A 23,534-nucleotide genomic window follows, 5' to 3' on the forward strand; every position below is an offset into this window, starting at 1 on the left:
TTTACCTTGTACCTTGTGAAGACATTATTAGGCCTTATGATATTTGGAAAAATTGTTCAAAAGTTGAGCTGACCAGCTGAAATGAGAGAAATTGGTGAGAATGTACATGTTTAAAAAATGTACATTAATTTACTGACCTGCAGAAGTTAGACAGAAACTAATTGGAAGTTCCCTTAAGACGTTTTAAAGACATTAGCAGCTATTTATTAACTGCTTGTACGGAAAATAGCAGAATATTATTATTAAATAATGCTGGGTTAATTTCCAGTACATTTTGAGATAATTATTGTGGTATTTTGGGGGTTATTTCAAATAAATTTCAAATATGTTACTTGGTAATAATTACCACCTACTTACCATGACATTTGCAGACCTGTACAATGAAGAGTTAAGACTGCTACTAAGCAAACATGGATATGTCAATATAAGATATATTAAAATCAGCTTTGTATATTTTATGAAGACGTAGCAGGCCCAGAAGTAACTGCATGTAAGTGGGTTCGACCTGTTCTGAGCAAATCAAATGATGAGGGTTGACTTTATGAGTTTCTGCTCCTTGCAACGTATCGTACCACACGCCAGCATGATGTAAGTCCGTCAGAAACTGTTAATCTCAGCTTGTTCCATCCTGTTTGCCATGGATGGAGCTATCCCAGGACAAATGTTATACAGCTTTTATTGCCATGTTCAAGTTCAGATCTGAGCTGGGACTGAAAGTAGGTTGCAAACAGAGTCACACACTTAAATGAAACGGGAAAAGAGACAAAAGAGTAACCTGAGAAACGGGCAGGGACTCACATATGGGCGAGGTGACTTTAAAAACAGGTATCAACAGTCTTTGCTGTGTCATGATTACCTTGCACGAGGAGTACAGGACCTCATCTCAGTGAGTCACAGCTGGTTTTAGAGGAGAAACTGAACCCTGGTGATAAATAACAGGCATTGGCAAACAGAGAGAGAGGGAGGGACTACAGAAAGCCAAACACATGATGGTAAAGCAACAAGAGTAACTGAGAAAGAGGAACACGAGAAAAAAAAGTTTGGTGAAGTGAGGGAGGTGAAAAGCATGCCTCTGGGGCGGTACAGAGAGAGATTGGTGAGCAGGGCATGAATGAACAGAGGAGAGAAGGGGAGTCTTTCCTCCCTGGACTTTAGTTTTACTTCCAGTTTGTAAGTTTGTCTACATCACTCACACAGTCTGAGTGGATCCAGGCTAGACTAGGTGGACAGGACCCAGGTGAACCACATTTTGAGTCCACTCCAAGAGAGAGAAAGTGTTTGTGTGTTTGAGTGTCAGCCAATGTTTAAAAACATGACCAAAAGGTCTGCATCCAGTGAAAAAGAAGGAAGAGTACCAGCAAATGGACACAACGCTTCCCAGAATGGGACTCAATCAGAAGCCAGTGGGAAACTGCAGGGGGACGAGGACGACAGGAAGGTGGGACTGGGGAAGAAGGTGACCCTGCTCCGAGGGATCTCTATCATCATCGGCACCATCATTGGAGCGGGGATCTTCATCTCTCCAAAGGGCATCCTGAAGCACTCGGGCAGTGTAGGAATGTCCCTCATAGTGTGGATCGCCTGCGGTGTGCTGTCACTCTTTGGTAAGTTGTTTCACAGCTACACTAAAGCTTCAAAATATGTTTACTGCCTGTACACAGATAAATAAGTCTAACAATGTGATGCACAAAATGTCTTTGTGCAGGAGAGGGTGCTTTCCAAAAAAAAACAAAAACCCAAAAAACCCCGCAAAATATGAAAAGTCCCATATAAAGGAACATCTATGCAGAAAGAATGGTGGCAATTTACTGAGAAAAACTCTCACTATTAAAAAACAGGCTAAACTAATCATAAAAAATATGCATACTAACACAATAGTTTTATACTAATAGATAAATGATTACTGTTTCACTTGATTCACTCTAAAAATAACTGTTTTATGTATAAAATGAGTAAAAAAATGAGTTATTTTTATTTGTTATTTGTTTGGGAATTTGCACTGTTAAAGTAAAATATCAGCTGGGCCCTGCATGACCACATCATCTGTGGTGCCATCTTGTAGAGTGGCTTTGGGCTTTCAAAATCTTGTTGTAATATTTATTAGTTTATATATTGTTTCATCAAATCCCCACAAACTAACTGACTTATAGAAAACCTAGCATTAAGTAATCCAGTATAGGAGTACTGGCTAGTTTCTAATTTTAAGCTGCCATTTATAAAGCGCTGTGTGGAAGGTACTTGATGGGAATTAGGGTGCAACATGGCACTATGAGCAAATGTTTGCCCCAGGGCCCCCAAACAGGTTAATCCAGACATTGTGATGAGGGAACTGAATCCAGTCCTCATCCACTTGAGGCTGCAGACAGGGCAGAGAGGAGTTTTTAACAAAGACAACGTGCTGCAAATATGAATAACTCCATGTGTAAAGCCCCGGATTTCAGCCTTGTGCTGGATGTAGAGATATATGAAGCCATGTTCTCTGTGATCATGCTTCCTAAAATGAAGGTTCAAGAGATTACAAAGTTTAATGATAATAATATGCACTGTGAAGACAGTTAGTCCTCACTGAACACACTACAGGCAGCGACTGTGTTTGTCAGCACATTGTAACTGGAAAACATGATAACTTGGAGGAGTCAGAGTTGAAACACTGGTGCTCCAGCAGGCAGTGTTGAAGTAATGGTTTGCACATCTGTGTACTGTAGCATAGTATATTGTTGTGGTATCCTTAAATCCTTTGTATCTGCGCTGTAATGAAAGGTCCAAGCACATTATCCTTGAATACCCTTCCTTAACCCCTTTCCTGCTCATTCCCTGAACTTGTAATTAGAATTCGTCCACCTAAATCTTCCTTTCTTATAAGTTATGGGTTGAGACCCTGAAAAGCTCCCACAGTAATATATCTGGGTGAATATGGGGCCCAGAGAGGGACTGTACATTTCTACAGATCTGACTGAGACAGTTTAAGAGCCCAGGGACTGTTACCTTCTTCCGTCTTCTTTCACAGCCAGAGCTAATCTGTCACCTCTGTCACTGCAGGAGCGCTGTCCTACGCTGAGCTGGGGACTTGTATTAAGAAGTCTGGTGGACATTACACATATATAATGGAAGCCTTTGGACCTCAGATGGCTTTCATAAGGCTCTGGGTTGATCTCATTGCGATAAGGTAATGTCTGCTTCCATAACTCAATTTTACTGAACCTAATCTTAAACTTTTATATTAACATTGTTCAGATCATCATTGTCATTGGGAATGGCTCCCTTGTAGAGAGAATTATCACCAACTCTGCTCTCCCTCAGCTCTACAGAGCGTTTCAGCATTTTTTAGTTAATTGTTTTGGTTTTACCGCCCACAGCTTTACTGCATAGCTCATTTTGCTTCACTCAGTCTCTTCAAGCTGGTTTTCAGTCACTCTAAACCCACTGTACACGACCTGTTCAGCAGCTAACAACAGACAGACGTAGACTGAGACTAACTGGTGAATTTAGTGGAGCATTCACGCTCACACTCTCACTATAACAACTCTGTGAACTAAATCTGAACAAAGCTTTACAGTTTGAATCACATGTCGCAGGAATTTGAGCCAAAATTGCCAACTGTCTTGACTGTGTTAACCTGTGAGGGAACCGAGACCGTCAGAGTCATAAATGAAAGATGCAGTTGCATGGTGCATGGTGATCCGTCACTAAACAGCCATCCACATCAAGAATGATTACAGATTATTACAGAACGATTATGGGAACTCTGGTTGTTGGAACACTCGATTGAAACTCTCTGTAAAAAGCCCCTCTTAGTTTTCTGTCGATGATTTTTTGGAACACGCAGTTAGGTAACAGAGCAGACGATTATGATGCATGACATTTGGACATGCTCTTGTGCTTTTGTTCTGGGTTTACAGTGAAACTCATTGTCAGTGCTATGAGTCCAAGTTGACTGCGACCCCCATGCCGCCGAGCTTTTTAGAGCACTGTTCAATACTCGATATGAAAAATAACTTAGTTATAAACAGGAAAGTCAGTCCAGTTTAAGAAAAATACACATAATACACTTAATAGTGAAAGATTTGTTTCTGCAACATATAATCCGTGTTTCAGAAGATGTATTAGACTGTGTTAGACCAGGCTAATAAAGGTCCTGCCCGGCCGTGACCTTGTGAAGTGGTATACTGGGTTCAGTTCAGACCAGTGAGGTGAGAAAAAGCTCCATGAGCAGCTGTGTGTGTACACAGCCAAGGCGAAGCAGTATAAACAGTCTAGTGGCTATCCTGAGCCGCCCAATTTTATGCTGGCCTCAGGCTAGCGGGACTGAATGGAAACCATGGGAAATGAAGAGAGACAGAGGCAGAGAATGAAAACAAGAACGAGGGAGACAAAGAGAGATTTCCCCGGCTGCTGCAGCTCAGTGGCTGTTGTGGGAAATGAAGAGGGAAATACTGATGAGCCATAAGATGAGCCTGTGGGACCTGCCAACCTTATTTGATTCTTATTGAAGCCAAGTGTATAGACAGCAGCACTGTCCACCACATGAGGATGGGATTATGGGAACAGTTTGTCTAGGATGCTGCCCATCAGATAGTACACACACACACACACGCACATCTGCTGAATAACTACATAATACCTCCTACCTTGCATTACTTTGAAATGTCCGTCTGTCTTTAATTATATTATTGAACACACAGCTATACTACATATTGTAGCGTTGCTGTGGCCCAGTGTGGGATAAAGCAACTGTAAAATATATCAATGACTGTACCCATTATCCTATAGTGATAGGAGTTATTAATACTTGACCATAAGAGGGCAGCAACAACGAGCATTCTTAGATTGTTGGGATGGAGCCTGTCATTGGTCACCTATCCCCCCCTTCCTTCTGCTATCTGCATGCACTGTACTCAAACCTCCATCACCACATAAAACAACAACTTCCAAGCTTTTCACCTACAAAAACAGCTCATCACTCCGACACTAACCTGTTCCCTAACAGCACGGACGTAAACAAGCTAGCAGCCTTTACCTTTTCTTTTTGTGGGATTTTGATGTCAGAGCTCACCTCCCCACATGCAAACAAACAGTCCCCCAACTCTAGTTTGTAGAGCACACCGTCACTGCATTGTGGGTTAAACACCGCCCAAGATGACTGTGATTGGTTTAAAGATATGCAAACAAGTCACAGCATGTTTCTTTCCCCTATACCAGAATGAGAACTGGTGCAGTAGAGTAGCTACACCTGTACTGTCTTGGTTAGACAGGATTGGTAGAAGACCCACATCATCCTGGATGTACAATGTAACCGGGCTTTGCTACAGTATTTCATAAAAAATTATATTTGATGAACCAAAGTTCCTTTAGTTTATACCTTGGCATGGAAGTTCATTCTTGACCTTGAAAGTAGTAGTTTAGTACACTTATGATTTAGAAAGTTTAGTACAGTCTCTTTACATAGTATATTCTATATTTATACTATGTACATTAAAGCTGTATTATCAGTTCAGGTCACTGAACAAAATACACCCAGCTATTTAGCTGCTTACTGCTCCACTATTAGCTCCACCAGTGGTCTCTGTCTGATGTTGCTGAACAGGTAGTGTACAGCCTACATAGCTTTTTCACTGAGTATGGGGAGTGAAAAAACAGTACAGTGAGCTAAAAGATGCTAAACTCTGCATAGTGCTACATTATTAACAGGTGATCATTGTGTATCATTACTTTAAGTCAGGCCTTTTCTTTTGGATGTAGTCATTTAAAGTAGTATTTTATATGTTTGCACTAAACTTGCAGTATGTGTCCATTTTTGTGTGTGTGTTTGTGTGTGTGTCTCCCTCAGGCCTGCAGGGATGGCAGTCATCTCGTTGGCCTTTGGTCACTACATCCTGGAGCCTCTGTTCATGCCCTGTAATATCCCCCCTATTGCTGTCAAACTGGCCACTGGCATCGGCATAAGTATGTATATCTAGACTACCTTTAAGTTAATACATCAGTGTGTAAGTAAGTATTAGTAAGTTCATTAATTAAACTGTAAACCCTTAATAAATGTTAACAAAGAGACATTTGTTGACAGTAACTTAATGGTCATTAATGTATTAATAAGGCCTTGGTTAGTGCTTATTATCGGTTTTTCCCCCCACTCAATTACTATTGTTTTAACTACGCTGATTGTGCATTGGATTGTGTGTGCTGTTAAATGTGTCATACTGCAGCTGATCAGGCCCACTGTAGACAGTGATGGAGGTCTGCAGCTGCTGCTGTGATGTCTTTCCTGTGTGCCCAGTGCAGACAAGCTGTTGAAGTCAGACCCGACACAAGAAAGAGAGGAACAAGTGGAGCCAAGTGGCTGTGGTTTTGTCAGGTCTTTAGGCTTTTGACAGTGATATTTGCTCAAAGATCTCTAGAAAAGAAATCAATGCAAGATCATATTGTTATTACAGTACTGATATAAAACTGCATTAATGCTTACATCCACTGGATATGCTATGGTGTAAGTTTTATGTGTTTATAAAAAATATCTTATAGTCTAATATTATCAGGCAAAACATTTGCAAGATAATAAATATGCTTTAACTTTAAAAAACTGCAGAGAAATCTACAATTTGTGCTGAATGTGATGAGATGAAATGGCCGACTTCTGCGTTTGTGAACACAGGGAGCCACAGCCACAAGTTGACACATGGACATTCAATGTGGCTACCAGACAATACATGACTGCAATACATGACTCTGTCTCTGTCACTGTCCCTGTAGCTTCTATTATGTACCTGAACAGTATGAGTGTGACGTGGACAGCAAGGATTCAAATCTTCCTCACCTTCAGCAAGCTCCTAGCTATCGCCATCATTATAGTGCCGGGATTGTACCAGCTCTTCAAAGGTAAGACACCGTCATCTTACACAGTCTGTTGATCCTGACTGCCTGCGGGAAAAAGCTATTCAGCATCCTACTGGATTTGGTACAGGTGCTCTTGTGCCTCCTCCCCGACAGCAGGAGGGAAAACAAACTGTGGGAAGGGTGCTGAGGGTCCTTGATGACACTCGAGGCTCTGTGAACATCTCCAGAAAGGGGAAAGGGGCACCAATGATTTGCTGGCTGTCTTCATTGTCCCGTTCAGCTGGTGTCGTTGGGACTATATTTGCCGAACCAGGAGATGCTTTCAGTGGTGTTGTTGAGCAATGTTATAAACCTTGTGTTACATCACATTCTTAAAGGTCCTATTTGTAAGAAAAGTTGATTTTTGAGTCTCATTCCCAACTTGTCAAAAACTGATGCTTTATTTTTTTAACTTTTATGACAAATAGGACCTTTAACTATTTGGGCCTTCTAGTTAATTCAGCAAACATTATACATGAAGATATTTCTTTCTTTGTGCAGAAAACATCGTATCTGTTTGTCCAAGTGATGTAGGTGTACAGTGTATTTGCATATGAAGCGAGGAAGTGAGATCTGATCACAAGAGGTCACTCAGATGCATGTTAATGCCAAGTGTGACTGACGGGCATAAAGCTGCCTGCGCATCATGATGATACTGAACGTGAACAGCCTCTTAGTGTTTCATGTTTACTGCTGTTCAGGGATATTCTCAGACTTCACGCAGAGAGCTCAGCTGCAACAATTAACATGGCTTCCTTCGTCTCACAAAACAACATGCAGTGTAAATATAACCTTCAAGCCTTGCACACAGCTGTTCACAGCAAGTAACAACTCAGGCATTTCACAGTGTCCACACAACAGGTGGTGTAAGAGGCACTGAACCACAGCTCATCCCTCAGCTATGGACCTCACTTAATAATCAACTTATTTCTCTATAAATCACTGCAATACATGCAGTAACAATGAATTGATGTTTCTCAGAATGACCTCTCATAATCATCCTTCATATTTCTTCGCTTTCACACCAGCTATATTTAATAACATTACCCCCAATTCAACTTAAATGATCAGGGATTTAAGAAGAGTCTGCCAGAGGGTCCTCATGTCTAATTAATCAGACCCTGGTAATATCTCGGTCTACATATGGGCTGTTTGCATGAGCAGTTTTTGTTCATAAATGTGAGCTCCTGCATAAATCTAAACACTGAGAGGGCTTTAATCTGTCTCAAGTACCAGCGGAGGAATCTATTTCTCCAAGCTAATACGGCAGAGTACTGCTTCATTCATCTGTTTTATTGTTTTTTTTTATTATTATCATTGATATTATGATGGCTATGATCACTTCTGGTCTTGTCTAATAACTATTTGTACAGCTCTTCCCATTAATGCAATCCTGGTCCTTCAAACTGTCAATGAGAAGAAATGTGTGTGTGTGTGTGTGTGTGTGTGTGCGTGCGTGCATGTGTGTGTGTGTGTGTGTGTTTGTCTGCAGGAGAGACCAAGAACTTTGAGAATGCCTTTGAGATGAGCAATGTGAAGCTGTCTGGTATGCCACTGGCCTTCTACTCTGGGATGTATGCATACGCTGGATGGTAGGTATGGTCCTCAAACACAACAATGCACGCACACACACACACACACACACACACACACACACACACACACACACACACACACACACACACATACACACACACACACACACACACACTTAAATGTGTAAGTGTTTTAACTCTTTTTTTTTTTACCATTATTAACTATTGGAGGTTATACAATAATTGTTTCTTTTTGCAGGTTCTATTTGAACTTTGTGACAGAGGAGGTGGATAACCCTGAACGGTAAATTTAATCCACTAGTGCAGTGGCTGTTTGAAAAGTGCCTGTTTAGAACAGGCCAATTGCTTGGACTCTGGTATTGCTGCAGAGCCAGAGAGCCCGTACAGTTCAAGAAACAGCAACTCTAGACCTGCACCATGACTTCCCTGGCCCCCCTTTTAAACTTTGTTAACAACATATCAATATTAAAAAACATCACCAGTTTTAGACAGTTATTAATTAAGGTGTTACCAGTAACATCCCTTCATCCACAATATGAATATTATATAAAAATCATAATCGACTGAATGGAGGTCAGACACACTGCACACATGAAAAGCAACATATACCTTTGTTCTATGTATTAACTAGAATAGCACTCAGTGCTAATCCAATATCAAACTGTAAAGTCCTGTACCACTCTAAATTTGAAACCACCCATAACTGCTGAACCATAATTTTGCAGATGGAGTCATAATCTCCACTGGGCTGTGGAAGAATAACAGGATGATAGAAAGAGAAACAATGTAAAAGTCCAGCTGAAATGAAAGATGCCGTTTTAACCATTTTAGATCACATCCACAGTCACACTGTGCACCTACTCAACAATATACAGCAAAAAATGACAGAAATCTATTTCTTTGTATTTTTATATCAAAATCCAGTCAGACCTTCTTCAGGTAAAACAAAATGTCACGTGTGCTTACATAAGCTTTAACCTACACTTTCAACCAATAATATCATGTCATCCACCATCAATCAGTCTTCACCTTTAAGTGCTGAGCGAGTGGCACAGAGCTCAGATTTCAGTGTTTCTGTGGGCGGGCCTCACAGATCACTGTACAAAAACACTCATTTCATTTCAGTGATTTACAGAGTTTCCTGATCAACAGATGCTTTACTTGTTGCTATAGTAACTGTTAACATCCAGCATTTGCTGGAGATGATAAAAGACAAGCCAATAAAATGTAACTCTAAGAAGTGTGTGAGTGTTTGGATTTTGAGTGGCTTCCCACTGTCATTGAAGACAATACAGAAAACAAGAAGGGCAGAGGTCATAAAAGAGCTGAAATGGAGGTGAGGTGATACCACCAAGTGAGTGATGGCATAATGCTTCTGTTATTATCCTGCCCTCAGGACTGTGCCATTAGCCATCTGTATCTCCATGGCGATTGTGACCTCGTGCTATGTGCTGACCAACGTGGCCTACTACACCGTGATGTCAGCAGAGGAGCTCCTTGCCTCAGAGGCAGTCGCTGTGGTAAGTAATGACAACAGTTTTTAACCAAGATGTAAAGGCCTTAAAATATCTATTATCTATTTTGCCTTTGCGAAAGTGTTGTATTGTCTTTTTTATAAATTTGCTGAGCAAAACACAAGTTAAATCAACTGTGATTCCTGACTTTGTAATACACCTTTGAATAAGCATCAGCAACTGCTGTTAAAACTGGACCTAACTTCCTCAAGAAGTTTACAGTACGTTTTGTAGATTGTAGCCTTTAGTTTAGTGGCATTTGATGACTATATGTTCAACATATAGCCAGTTCTACAGGATCCCCTGGACAGATTTCCTGGCAAAAGCACTTAAAAAGTGAAATCCTTACTACAGAAGTTCCACCACAGTGATGGTGGCTTGTTGAGCCTACTATAAGACAGATTCATCTTTAATAGACACAACAGACAGCTCAAACTTCAATTAGATCACACAGTACAAAATAACACCCATCAATATGAAATTACCTGCTATGTGCATAAAAAAACATCTGTCCAATACACAGTAGTATAGAAAAAAATAAATAAAAAAATAGTATGTGTGTACAGTGTTATAGTCTGCACACATAAAGGTGGAACACATATCACCTGCTTTAAGGTAAGCTTAAAGCTATATTTGTAGAAAATCTCTTACCTGTCTACCTACATACATACCTGTCTGCCTGCACACATTCTGCCCTTTCTTACTCTGCAATCATTGTGCATGACAGTCTTCCACAAGGCTAGGTGGATGTATTGCTATTAGCGAGCTAGTAGCACAAATATGGCAGAGAAAGTGCAGCCAAAATTCCCCAATGCTAACATGCTAGCTTGACAGCAGTGAGTACTAAGCCATGTTAGTTGTTTATATTGATTATGACACTGTTAAGTGATTTCTTATATGTGAGTGAGACATGCGTTACTTGGATTTGGTTAGCGATGACAATGGTGTGCTGAGCCTTCTCTTACTAACCCAGTAGCACAAAGCACAAAGCCCCTGAGCTGAGAACAGCTGCAGCAAAACCCTCGTCAGCTGCTGATGTTAGCGCAAAGCACACGCCCACAGCAGTACGGAGAAACTGTTACATTAGGGTGGCCTTTTCAGTCCGAGGTATGTTTGCATGTCATTTAACAGAGTTGTTTATTAATGTATTTATTAAAACAAAAAAAGCTGCGAGCACTTGTTGAACGTAGTGAACTAGCCACTAACACATCTCCCTGATTGCCCGTGAGAGCCACAGGGCAGTAGGTGTCGGTGTTGTCAGGCCATGTGCGTTCATGTCTTACCAACCCCAGCTTTAAATATATAATTTTAAGATGTTGCACAGTATTTCTTTCTGCAGTGCTAATGCTCAAAATGTCCCATCAACATGCTTATTATATTATATTCCTTTTTCCCAATAGTGACCAGGGTGTTTCTGTGTGGGGTAGGATGGGTAGTTTGGGGGCGCAGTTGTCTATGCAGCTTAAATCGGTCAAACCAGTGACAGTAAGAAATACTGTATATTTTAAATAAGTGGAATTTTCCTGAACAAAATCCCAAAATTCTTCACGTACAGTAAAACAAAAAGTTTCTCAGGAAAAATGTACTTTTCCCAGTTCTTACTTTTTACATTTTCAAACTAACCACCAACTAGTCGTTATCAGATTTTTGATACTCAGGTCTTCATATTTCCCAGACAGCAAAATTGTTGTGGCCCCGATCTGGCCCATACCAGAAACGTTCATCTGGCCCACATACAGAGTGGAATGATGGCACTTGGGCAGTCTGTTCCTGTTTGCCAGATCTGAGCAACAAGCAGGGCATAGCATGGCCACACATCAGCCAAGAGCAAACCAAATAAACCAGAACTGACCCAAGTCTGGGCCACAGTTCCATTTTAGTGGACTGGACCTGACCCAGACTTTGGCCAGAGTATCCAGTTTGCTCTTGGCTGACATGTGGACATGCTCAGATCTGGCAAACAGGAGCATAGCCATCATTCCATGCAGTATGTGGGCTGGATGAGGGTGTCGAGGTCTCACCTCTCTGCTGTTAGTGGTGTTTACTCCTAATATGAGCAGCACGGTTTCCTTCCTGCACTTTACATGTCATTACTACTGAAGTGTCTCTGACAGCTCGGCTTCCCAGCAGCTGTTAATGTGATTGTTTCAGCCCAGCCCTGTTAATGCTAATCACATCACAGCTATCCCTTAATAACAGACACCACTGCTTATTAGACTGAGGACTGCTATCAGTGCTACTGAAAGCCTATAGCTAGGGAAGACTCATTCACTAAGAGATCTCTGATCTTTTCTAATGCAGTTAGTTTTATTGCCCTGCATACGATGAGTGATAGGAGCGCCTTAAGAAAGGTGTTAAGAGCATTTATCTGTTCTTAGAAGGCGATGATTGGATAAAAGAATTACACTATGTTCTTCCTTTCTCCCAGACAGCTGGCAAAAACTTTACAACTCAAACCTAATTACATAGTTGAACTCATGTCTAGAAGTTTTCTCGAGGAGGCTGGCCTCAGGGCACAATCAGTAATTTTTAGAGCACATAAATTAGATGTATGTTCACATAATTTAACAATGTGAAAGGTAACAGATGGGAGGGTTGAAGAAATGCATAGAAATAATTGTCATTTTGTGTCTATCAAGCCATAAGGTAAAGTTCGAGGTATCCTGAAAGCTTTTATTCATGAATGCACCATTTCCAGAGACTTAAAAATATAAACCTACGTTAATGTTGACACATTTCTTTTTGACAACATCAGGAAACAATACAAACTTAAAGCTTGTTGTTTTAACTCAATTGCTTGGAGGCTTTTTTTATTTATTTTGGGCGAGATTGAACCGTTTAGTTTACATTTGGATACCAAATTGTCTCTTAATACAGCCCCTCTTGATCTGAAAGGAAGAGTAAATAGTAAAGTTGAGGCACAAAACATTTGTGGATCTTTAGAATGTTTCATTAGTTTTTATTGGTGGTATAAGTAGTCAGAATTTGTATTGACCGCCATTCAAATTTGAAGGACTGTTTTCACCCAAAAGGGGGTGGGGACAAGAGCAAAGTACTCGGATGGGCTGCTCTCATCTACAGACTTGTGTGATGATCTGATGGGCTGCAGCCTGTGTATTATTTCTAATAGTTCATCAGTGTGCGCAGAAGACAGAACACCACAACCCGGGGCAGTCTGAGTGAAGGTAACGGTGGGTGACAAACTTGAGGCAGCCAGGGTTGCCAAGTGTGCTGGCCAATGAATGAGCCAAAGAGGACGATGCCAGCTGGAACCTAAATTTCATTTTCCAGCGGAGCTGTTGCATCGGAGCACCACTATAGAGAAAAAATAACTATCTCATTCATTACCACACCTGTATGGACACTCGGTCACTCAGCAGACAAAGAAAGACAAGAAAGACACCGAAGAAAGGGCTATTCAGCTCACTGTTCAACCAAAAGACACGGATCAGAAAAGTGTGTTGTTTTGTGCAGATGTAGTTTGAAATGTAATCATGTAGCATATCAGTTGCTTTATGGCCATTCTAAATATATATATTTATAATCTTTCATAAGTGACTGTCATGGGTGATATTGTTTAAGCATTTAAGATGATTCTTATGAGTTATATTGATATTATTGTTGAAGCATAACGCTACAAACAGTGACATAATTAAGTTTTCTTCATGCACTGATTGAGTATAATTAAATAAGTTATATTTAAGGAAATGTATGAAGAATATCTATGTTTGAAAATAATGGTATTTGTGTGTTTCCTTTAGTTTCTCTAAAGGTTATCAGCCTCTCTAAACTCTACTAAGCAACTCTTCTGAATGCTCTTGATTAGAAACAAAACCTGACTGTCATGAAGAAACCAAAGCAAACGTGAATTGAAACTGAAGTGGAGTCTAAATAACCAGATGGAAAGAAGAGTGAGTTGTTCCCCTGTCAGCCCCGTCTGCTGGCCAGAACAAGCGCAATAACACCGAGACATCCCTGCGCAGGCTGCTGCCTCGTCTTTCTGGCCACGTAAAATATTAAATTCACTCAGAGTTCATTCAGAGTATTCAACATTTTTATAATCAAACATGCTAAAATGTGTTGCGGTTGCCTAGAAATGATCTTCAGTAACAACATCTCAGTGTCCATTTGTATAAAATATGCAGGTTATTAGATATACAGATTCACATGTACAAGTCTTAGTTTTTCCCTTACAGTCCGGGCTTGTTCATGCAAGCATGGACTGTGACTAATCAGCTCTGAATGGCTTCATGAATAATAAGCAGCTTTTGCTCCCACTTCTGCATGACCCATTTATGACAATTACTGCCAGTAGCCCTGTCAACCGCTCTAATTCCATCTAACTAGCCACAGTTAATAAAATAAGACAAACCACAATTCAATAAACTGATAGCTGGGGACTTTGATATATTCACAGCAGAACCTCGCCAACCTTCTTAAAGGAGTAGTCAACAGTCGGGGAAATACACTCGCTTGCTCTCTTCCAAGTGTCTGAGCGATAGACACGGTTAGCAAAAAGACGCCTCTTAGATCTAGGCACAAACAGAAATGTAAAACTGCGCTGTGGTTTTAGTGGGAGTTTCATGGGAAGCTGCCCCATGAGGAACAAGCTAGCTTATTTTTATCTGACACGTCACTCCCTCTGTGTCTCTTCATTGTTCTATCTGTCACAGACTTTTGCAGAGAAGCTGATGGGGAACTTCTCTGTGGCGGTGCCAGTGTTTGTGGCCTTGTCCTGCTACGGCTCCATGAATGGCTGCCTCTTTGCCTTGTCAAGGTACAGATGCTTCCTCATTCCTGGCCTGTCTCACACCCATGTACATTCCAATAACACAACACATTCTCACACCCAACTCGTCAAATACAGCAGCTTGGTCAGTGGCCTTAAGCACCAAACTTTGACGCTCTCTCGCTCTTTATACTCACCCACAAAATTGTACCAGACACCCTCATCCGGCCCACATGCTGTGTGGAGTGATGGCACTTGGTAGGTCCAGCGCGCCAGAACAGAATGAACTGTGGTCCAGATTTGGGCCAGCTCTGGTTTATTCAGTTCACTCTTGCCTGACGTCTGGCCATGCTATGGCCTACAGGACCGGACCGCCGAAGTGCCATCATTCCACGCAGTAAGTGGGCCAGTATGTGTCTGGTGTGGGCCAGATCTGGGCTGCAACAATCATGCTATCTGGGGCTGCACTAGAGGGGTACCTACAGCGTCAAACTTATCAGGCTGCTGTAGTTGATGGGTTGGAAATGAGAACATGCTGAATAACGATGACAAAACGCTTACAACTACTCACATGGTGAATGAAGTCATATTTTGTATTCATCAAAGAGTGCAAGAGGAAATACTGTTTGCATACAGTTCTCAAACACTGCTCAACTGTCAGAGAAAATGAACAACTCCTGCAGATTTTTTTATGCAACAGGCTGTTAATATGAAATATCAGCTTGTGTTGAATCCATTGGCAGTGGCTTAACAGTGATCCAAACACAGTAAATTGGAAGGGAAACCGTGAAGCCACTTAGTAAAATATGATTGCGTTTATATACAATATAGCCCAACAGTTACAACACGTTTGAGAATTTGGAGTGTGTACAGTGATTCAAGTAATTTGCAGAAGTAGGTTTTGCACTAGTCCTCTGCCTCTGTTTTGAATAGCCTAGTGCAGGTCCCTGATACTCCTTTGGGAGTTTTCCACTGGCTCTTTTGGCCACAGCAAGTCAAGCATGTCTCTAGACTAAAGTCAGGTGACCAGAGAGTAAGATGTTTTTAAAAGTCTCTGTAGCTTCTCACTGAATCTCTGGTTTGATGTTTAGTTTCTCTCCCGTGTCACTGTTTGTACTCGTACACAGATATCTGTTTGCATTCAGCTGTACAGGAGTCACATTAAGTCACTGCTGGTGAAAGCCCATCATTTCCTGGGTAGCTGCTTCATGATTGAAGACCTAAAATAGAAAATAACACTGGACTTTTATTGGGAACAATTTACAGCAACAAAATACAGCATCTCAATAAAATCAGTAACCTTGTACCCTTTAGCCATTTCAGAGATTTGATCTCAAACATCACAACCACCAGCTGTAAATGTTACTATGTTTATTACCATTCATTATCCTGTCCCTGTAAAAATAAACAATAAAATAAATGCAAATTATTTTAATTGCAGGCATTTTACATGATTGTCTTTTTGCTTTACTTCCAATTATTTCACGTTATCTATTACATTATTCTGGCATGGCTGCAAAGTTTTAGTGGTTTTATGTAACTGAAGATTATTTCACATTGTTTAAATTTGTATCAAATGATCTGTTTTCCGTGGCTTTGGCTTTTTATTAGCCTGTTTTGGGACTGCCTTTGCTTCGTCAATATCTATAGCTTATTTTTTACAACTCCTACGTTGACCACTAATTACAGCCATGGATCCGGCCACTGCTTTTGAATGAGAGTTAAAGACACCGCTTTAAGCAGACAGACTTGTTGTAATGGAGATGCAAATCCCTGCTGTGCTGTGTTGATGCGTCGAGCACGTGTATAGAAAGCGTTAGTCTTTGAGCCTAGTCACCCGAGACATTGAGTGAAAATGAGAAATCATGTCGCAGACTTCCTGACATCCTATTTGATATATAAGTTTCAAGTTTATTTCCCGTTGTTACAGCAAATAATCTCATAATTTCAACATAAAGTGAATGTGATCCAAGATTAAAATGAGCTTTTATAGTCATGCAATCAATCAGTTTAATATTAACCCAACTTTTATTGCCATTAATGTGTGTTTGTGTGTTTACCAGAATGTTCTACGTGGCATCCCGTGAAGGACAGCTCCCTGAGGTTTTGTCTATGATCCACATCAACAGACACACTCCACTGCCTGCTGTCCTCATACTGGTCAGTTTACTGCAAAAAAGACAGCAAGCAATATGCAATGTTATTACACAACACTGATGACACACTCTCATACCCTCATTTCAAATAAACCATCAACAATAGCAATTAGCATTTAACAAAAGTCTGTAATGAAAACAAAACATACTACTCATCATATTACATGGCGATTATCATCTGCTGAGCAGGCCAAGTCATTCCACTGGCTAATGTGGAATGACTTGTAGCTACATATTGTAGCTATAGTTACCTGCATATACCTTGCATATGACTTGGTGTGTGTTTTGTGTGCAGTACCCTATGACCATGCTTCAGCTCTTTGTGGGAGACATCTACAGCCTGTTGAACTTCATGAGCTTTCTGCGGTGGCTGTTCATCGGTGTGGTGGTGCTGGGTTTAATCTACCTCCGATATACACAACCTGACCTCCCCCGCCCATTTAAGGTTGGTGCTTCCCTCCTGTACTGCTGTAGCTTTGCTTCATTCTGGATCTGTGCCATAATTTTAACCAAAATACAGGTCACTCACATTCCACAGTAGCACACCTTTGATTTTGTCTAGAAAATATTTAGTGATGTTTTGAAGGAAAGTGTGAATTAGCTAATTCCACAAAAAGCTGACTACTCTTTTAACATGCATGAATGTCTATGTGCGCTTACATACATTATCTACATAGCAGTAACAAATGTGACTCCCTACAGGTCCCCCTCTTCATCCCAGTGGTGTTCTGCCTCACATGTTTCTTCATGGTCTTCCTGTCTCTGTACTCGGACCCGGTCAACACAGGGGTTGGATTTGCTATTTCCCTCACTGGCTTCCCTGCTTACTATATCTTCATTTACTTCAACCGCAGACCAAAGTGGCTTCAGAGGGCTTTGGGTAAGTCATTACTAATACAATGGAAATTCACATCCAACTGCACATATGACATTAGAATAAATGGTTTAGTGGTCTTGCATTATTTGATTAATCAATCAGTCCACTGACAGATATACGAGGAGAAGGGTCACTGTGAAAAGTTTATTTTTTTCCTCAGAATTCAGAGTTTGACTGCCAAAACTTTTCCGTTTCCACGAATGAAAAAAAAAAAAAAAAAGAATCAGGGAAAAATTATCCTGGCAAAAAGTAATAATAACAATAGTAATAATTCACCTCTTGTTACGTCATAAATACAGGAGAGAAAACAAACTGATGACATGATGATGATGAAATGATTTTCTTTGTGTCCTCAGATTCCTTCAACAGAACCCTGCAAATCCTCCTGATGGTCATCCCTGCTGAGCAATAACTGCATACAAATACTGCATCACCTCTTTGGTCACTTCAGATTACACATAAGTACAGAATCAAACACTAACCCATAAAAGTAAAACTGGTGTTGAACTTTACAATTTAGTACAAAGACTGAAAATGACAAATGTCATTGCTGAATGTGAGTTTTTATAATATAAGTGTGTTATTAAAGGATGAAGATTTATGTTAACATGTCTTTGTTTTTGTGACCATTGTGATTATGGAACAGAAAATGTACCCCTGATCACCATTTCCTTGAACAACCCACACTAACTATGTCTGAGCAAGCCACTGCACATGACAGGCTGCAAATACTGCCTGAACCCATGTGAATCTACACCACCACAGACTTACAGTATTGGATACAGGGAGGACTTTCTGCCTCAGAAAGAGTCATCGCACCACGGTCCATTAATGTTTGGGTCCTTTAACCCATTCAATTTATGATGGTTCAAATATCAAACATTGTGAAATGAGCAGCATGTCTTCAAATTGAGATAACATTTGTTGTGATCAACTACTGATCTTACTTTACATTTAACTGATCAGGGTTTATTTATATTAGCAGAGTTATTTTTTTGAAGTGAATGCATGAATTGGTTTTAGTTCAATGGACAAAAACTTTTCTATAAAGTTGTACTTTTTGTTCTCATATTTGGACTGTATGCACCAGGTCACCCTAATCTCTGCTTACACCGCAATCACTGTCATCTTTCTTTGTGTGTTCAGGTATTTGATCTGTTTTTACATCAAATACCGTTCATTTCGAAGGGATGTGCCAGTGTCAAAGTTTCATGCTACAACTTGTGGCCAAAAAATATCACTATAAATGATCATGATGTCCATTAAACCTTCCCGAAATGCTACTTTTTAGAACCCTGCAAGAGGTGATAATTGGATATTCTGATGAGAGATGTATGTGATCGCTTCATAGCCGAACAAGTGAACAAAATAATCAAGAAATGTCAAGAAAGGAAATATTGACACCTATTTTCCTTACTGAACAGAAGAATACAACCGTACATCTGAATTCAAGTTTGTGTTTTATCATCATAAAACACACGTTGTTCAAAGTGGAAATTAACTAAATCAAACTCACCAAAATAGTCTTGGTTTGTCTTTCCACAATCACCTCTGGTTTGGTCCAAGTAAATCCTCGATTCACAGAGTAAGATGGGATGTACCAGCTCTGCATGCCATATAACACGTTACAATAATGTTGGAAGCAGCATGTCAAGTGTTATTTAATGTACAGCACTGACCTCTCCGTTTAAGGCACATTTTATATAAGTGAACATGTGTTTTATGTGTTGCCAGAAACATTTGGGATGGAACCACAAGGACGGATGCCACAGAACCTGACTGATGGGTTCTATGTGGAGCATTATGAAATGGGGTTGACATCGTAAGGTAGTTTAAAGTTGAGTCTCATTCCCAACTCATATATTGATGCACTGCATTATTGGTCGGGCCAATATCAGTATTTGACGTGTCGGGAATGAGACTGAAAAATCAGCTATTTTACAAATTAGGCCTTTAAGGCTCATTTGAATTCATTTAAATACATGTTCATGTTACACTCGGACCTGAGCAGTGACAGCCAATGAACCATCAGCAGTGTGGTTAAAGATCCATAAGCCTGCAGTGTGGGCACAACTAGCTTTGCTCACATAAAGGCTAATGCTAGCTGATTTTAAGCCAGCTTTTTTATGGCTCAGTGCTAAAGTGGAAGCTCCCGGGCATTTTGTCTCCATCCTGCCATCCTCTCATCAGCAGTAAAAGCCCTCCATTTACAGGACACAGAGCTGAGAGGGAATGCAGCGTGCCACAGGGCAGCGGTTACACAGACAGATTACCTGCAAATCCCACCCAGGGGGAATGGAGAGCAGCCACATCAGCAGACTGCACAACACACACACACACACACACACACACACACACACACACACACACACCCCTCTGAGTAAGACTGTAACCACACCAGGGCACACAGGGCCATGCCACTTCATTCCTGATGCAGGAGGAATGAGGGTGGTGCTGATGCAGTCTGACTGGATAATGTGAAATGTGAGTGGACTACCAGGGGAGCAGAGGGTCTTCTTCAGGTCAGGGAGGTGATGGAAAGTTATTATAATGGTTGAGTCAAATGGTAAAGTTCCTAATGTCAGGGCGAGACCATCTGCATGCTTAAACCTGGCTGAAAGAGGGACACAACAATCTGAATCTATTTAATGCCGAGTAATTAATTGTCGTTGTTTGAGCACAGGTCCTCGAGTGTCCAGGCTGCATCATGAAAACGTGTTACAGATGTAATGATCAAAGTTTTTATATTAAGAATGGATCATACACTACGTGTACTGTGGAAAATGTTGCTCGTAGTGACAAACCTGCAGATCTGCAATCAACAACTCTGCAGTCTCCCTCAGAATGATGGAGAATTTTAGCTCGTCATTCTGGTTTCATGGCCTGCAGCCCGAAATGTTAAAACACATTTCAAATCAACATTTCTGTTAAGAAGATAACCTCAAAGGGGAATTATGATTCATTGCAATTTGTTTCAAAGTCATTGTAGTTCATAACTTCTGTCAGTGATAAAAACATTGTATTCACCAAGTTAATTGCTTCTTATATCTCTCAAATGCCAAACCTTGATAACTCAAAGGTTTGCCGTGTTAGGACTGGACTTCTCTTTTAAATATCGTGCTCATCAGCTTTAATAGTTTGAGGAACAGGCTTCAGACTCCAATCAAAGTGATATCTACAGCAGGCCTCTCAGTCCCACAGGTCCCCTAAAAGCCCAAAGTTGACACATTTCTGTACTTGGCGTGGTTGTCACGCTGAATTCTGATGGGAACGCACAAGAGTACATTGAACAATCCACTGAAAACAACAACAGAAAGTAAGTCAGCACTGTAAAGAAAGGGAGCTCCCAGTAGGTGAGCAGACCGAGAACATACAGCTCAACATCACACCACATTTCCCACCACAAATCATCATCTGAGCTCCTCATTGACACCAACAAAAAAGGCATTGAACACACTGTAACATGTGTTTTAAAAAAACTGGAAAACTGTAAAAAGAAAAAAAAAACGTTTTCGCCTGATTCAGTATCAAGAGATGTGACCTTTCCATTTCACCTCCAAGCAACGTGACAGAGACAATTAACACACGAAAGAATTGAGAAAAAAAGTCAATCTACCTGAGGATCTGGCTACAGAAGCAATCACGCATGTCTTCTCATGTCAGTGTGTGTGTGTCTGTATGTGTGTGTGACGAAATGGCTCTATTACCATACTGTGCCAGCTCAAGGAACATTTATGCTGCTAGCTAAGAGATAACACACACACACACACACACACACACACACACACACACACACACCAGCACTGATGAGCAAAAAAAAGAGAAAATGTCAGGCGCTGGAGCAGGACCAGAGACTTAGGCTCTCTCTCTCTCTCTCTCTCTCTCTCTCTCTCTCTCTCTCTCTCTCTCACTCACACACACACACACACACACACACACACACACCAGCACTGATGAGCGAAAAAAAGAGAAAATGTCAGGCGCTGGAGCAGGACCAGAGACTTAGGCTCTCTCTCTCTCTCTCTCTCTCTCTCTCTCTCTCTCTCTCTCTCTCACTCACACACACACACACACACACACGAGTGAGTGAATGGTGTGCCAGAGCCCTGGCGAGAGACAGAAAGAGAGTGAGAGAAGAAAAAAGAGCTGGACTGCATTCTGAGGAGGCATCTGAGAAACAAACCTGCATTCACATTGACTGGCGGCCAATATACAGTGTGTGGTGTGACTGGGGTATCCAACTGACACACCACTCACACACAGCTGATAATGAACGCATTTATCATATAGCATCAAAAGAGCGGGAAGAACGGCATTTGATCTGGACTATTCTGCTTCCACACAACCTGAAGCTAACTCATCATTTTGGCCCTCTTTCTTATGTGGGATGTAACATTATTACTCAAACTGAAGAGATTTGTTAACATGGCACTGGTACACTGATTTGGTGGCTTGGATTTAAACAAATACTTTATGGTTGAGATTTGGAGCCCTCGTCATCATGGCTAATTAAGCTAATTGGATGAGATTAGGTAAATAACATGCTAAAAATGAGAAGGAGTAACAGGCTGGATGGTTGTGGCCATGGCAGTGATGGTTTTTATGACTACACAATACACCACTCTATTAGCAACACTTGAGACATCTTAGTTTTTGCGACCAAAGAAGTGGTTTAGAGCATCTGGATAAAATGTATGAATTAGTGTTAGTGTTAGCTCAGAGGTAACCAGCAGAGGGCAAAGTCAGCCAGTAAGCAACCACAGGTTCGCTATTATGTGTAAAAGCAGTAAAGTATTGAAACTCCCCATAGAGAAGTTAAAGGGCAGAGTAAAGCTCTTAACTAAATGTATTTCAAGAGACCATGCCGTGCAAAAAAATGAGGAGCATTCTCAATGCAAGCCTGTGCCCCACAGCGGGAGATGTCTCACATCACACTGAGCCTGGCTCACCCGCCTCCCAAGCCCCTGATCCTGCTGCACCTGTGGTCTCTTTGTGGTAAATAAGAAGGCATGTCAGCCCAAACTAAACTGTTTCCCTGCCGTCACTGATTGATAAGGCATGACATCTGTGTTTCTGTATTTTGCAATCAAAGCTTTGACTGCACAGTACATGTATGTCAATAGTCATCGATAAGTTTCGTAGTCAGCCTAAGGCTTAGCATTTCCAGTTTCTCTCAGCATCGTTCTGGTGCGTACATTTCTGAAAACACTTCATTAAAACTAACATTGTCTATACTGTTTATTAGGCTTGTGCCTATTTTTCAACATTTTGTGAGAAGTCTGATGTATGTGCTCAAATCAGGCTCAATATAAAACATTTGCGTACAATGAGAACTGCAGGCTTTATGCAGAGTAGACAATCAGATTTAGAAATGCTTAAGAAAGGTTGTCAGTTCTGGTCTGGTGTCACTCTGGTTCCAAGTGAAGGTGGCAGGTTAAGTTATTGTGTAAAAGCGAAACAGACCAACCAGAAGATTTTGTGGTTTTCTGTTGTCTCCTCCCCTAGGGTGATGATTGACTGCCAATATGGGCTCACATAAAAACCAGATGCATGCATGTGAAAAGAGTGAACAGAACAGTATCCCCCCAAGAGAAAGCCATCCTCACGAGGGAGCCTTTCTGATCTACGAGCACATGGCTGCAGGGAGCGCATGGTTCTGCTCCACTCTAGCTGGCGTGCAGTCTCCACTCGCTTGGGAAGCTGACTTTTGTCAGTTGGGGGCGGGACAGTGGCTGATTTCTTTTCTCCTAATTTGGTCACTTTTGATTGGCTGTTTGGTTTGATCAGTGCCATAGTGGAAGACAGACAGCTGCCTGAGACAACATGTGTTTAATGGGC

General features: G+C 41.0%; 1 protein-coding gene across 1 annotated transcript; it reads left to right on the top strand.

Moving 5' to 3' along the window:
- Positions 1-1,082: 1,082 nt before the first annotated feature.
- Positions 1,083-18,298, top strand: slc7a11 (solute carrier family 7 member 11). Its single transcript, XM_073486941.1, has 12 exons — positions 1,083-1,604; positions 3,040-3,166; positions 5,828-5,943; positions 6,742-6,867; positions 8,357-8,456; positions 8,659-8,703; positions 9,817-9,940; positions 14,608-14,711; positions 16,727-16,823; positions 17,115-17,264; positions 17,522-17,699; positions 18,053-18,298. Exons 1-12 carry the CDS (start codon positions 1,301-1,303, stop codon positions 18,106-18,108), a joined length of 1,527 nt encoding a protein of 508 aa, XP_073343042.1. The 5' UTR covers positions 1,083-1,300; the 3' UTR covers positions 18,109-18,298.
- Positions 18,299-23,534: the final 5,236 nt, after the last annotated feature.

Source organism: Pagrus major, chromosome 18, assembly GCF_040436345.1.
Source record: "Pagrus major chromosome 18, Pma_NU_1.0".
Classification (NCBI taxonomy): Eukaryota; Metazoa; Chordata; class Actinopteri; order Spariformes; family Sparidae; genus Pagrus; species Pagrus major.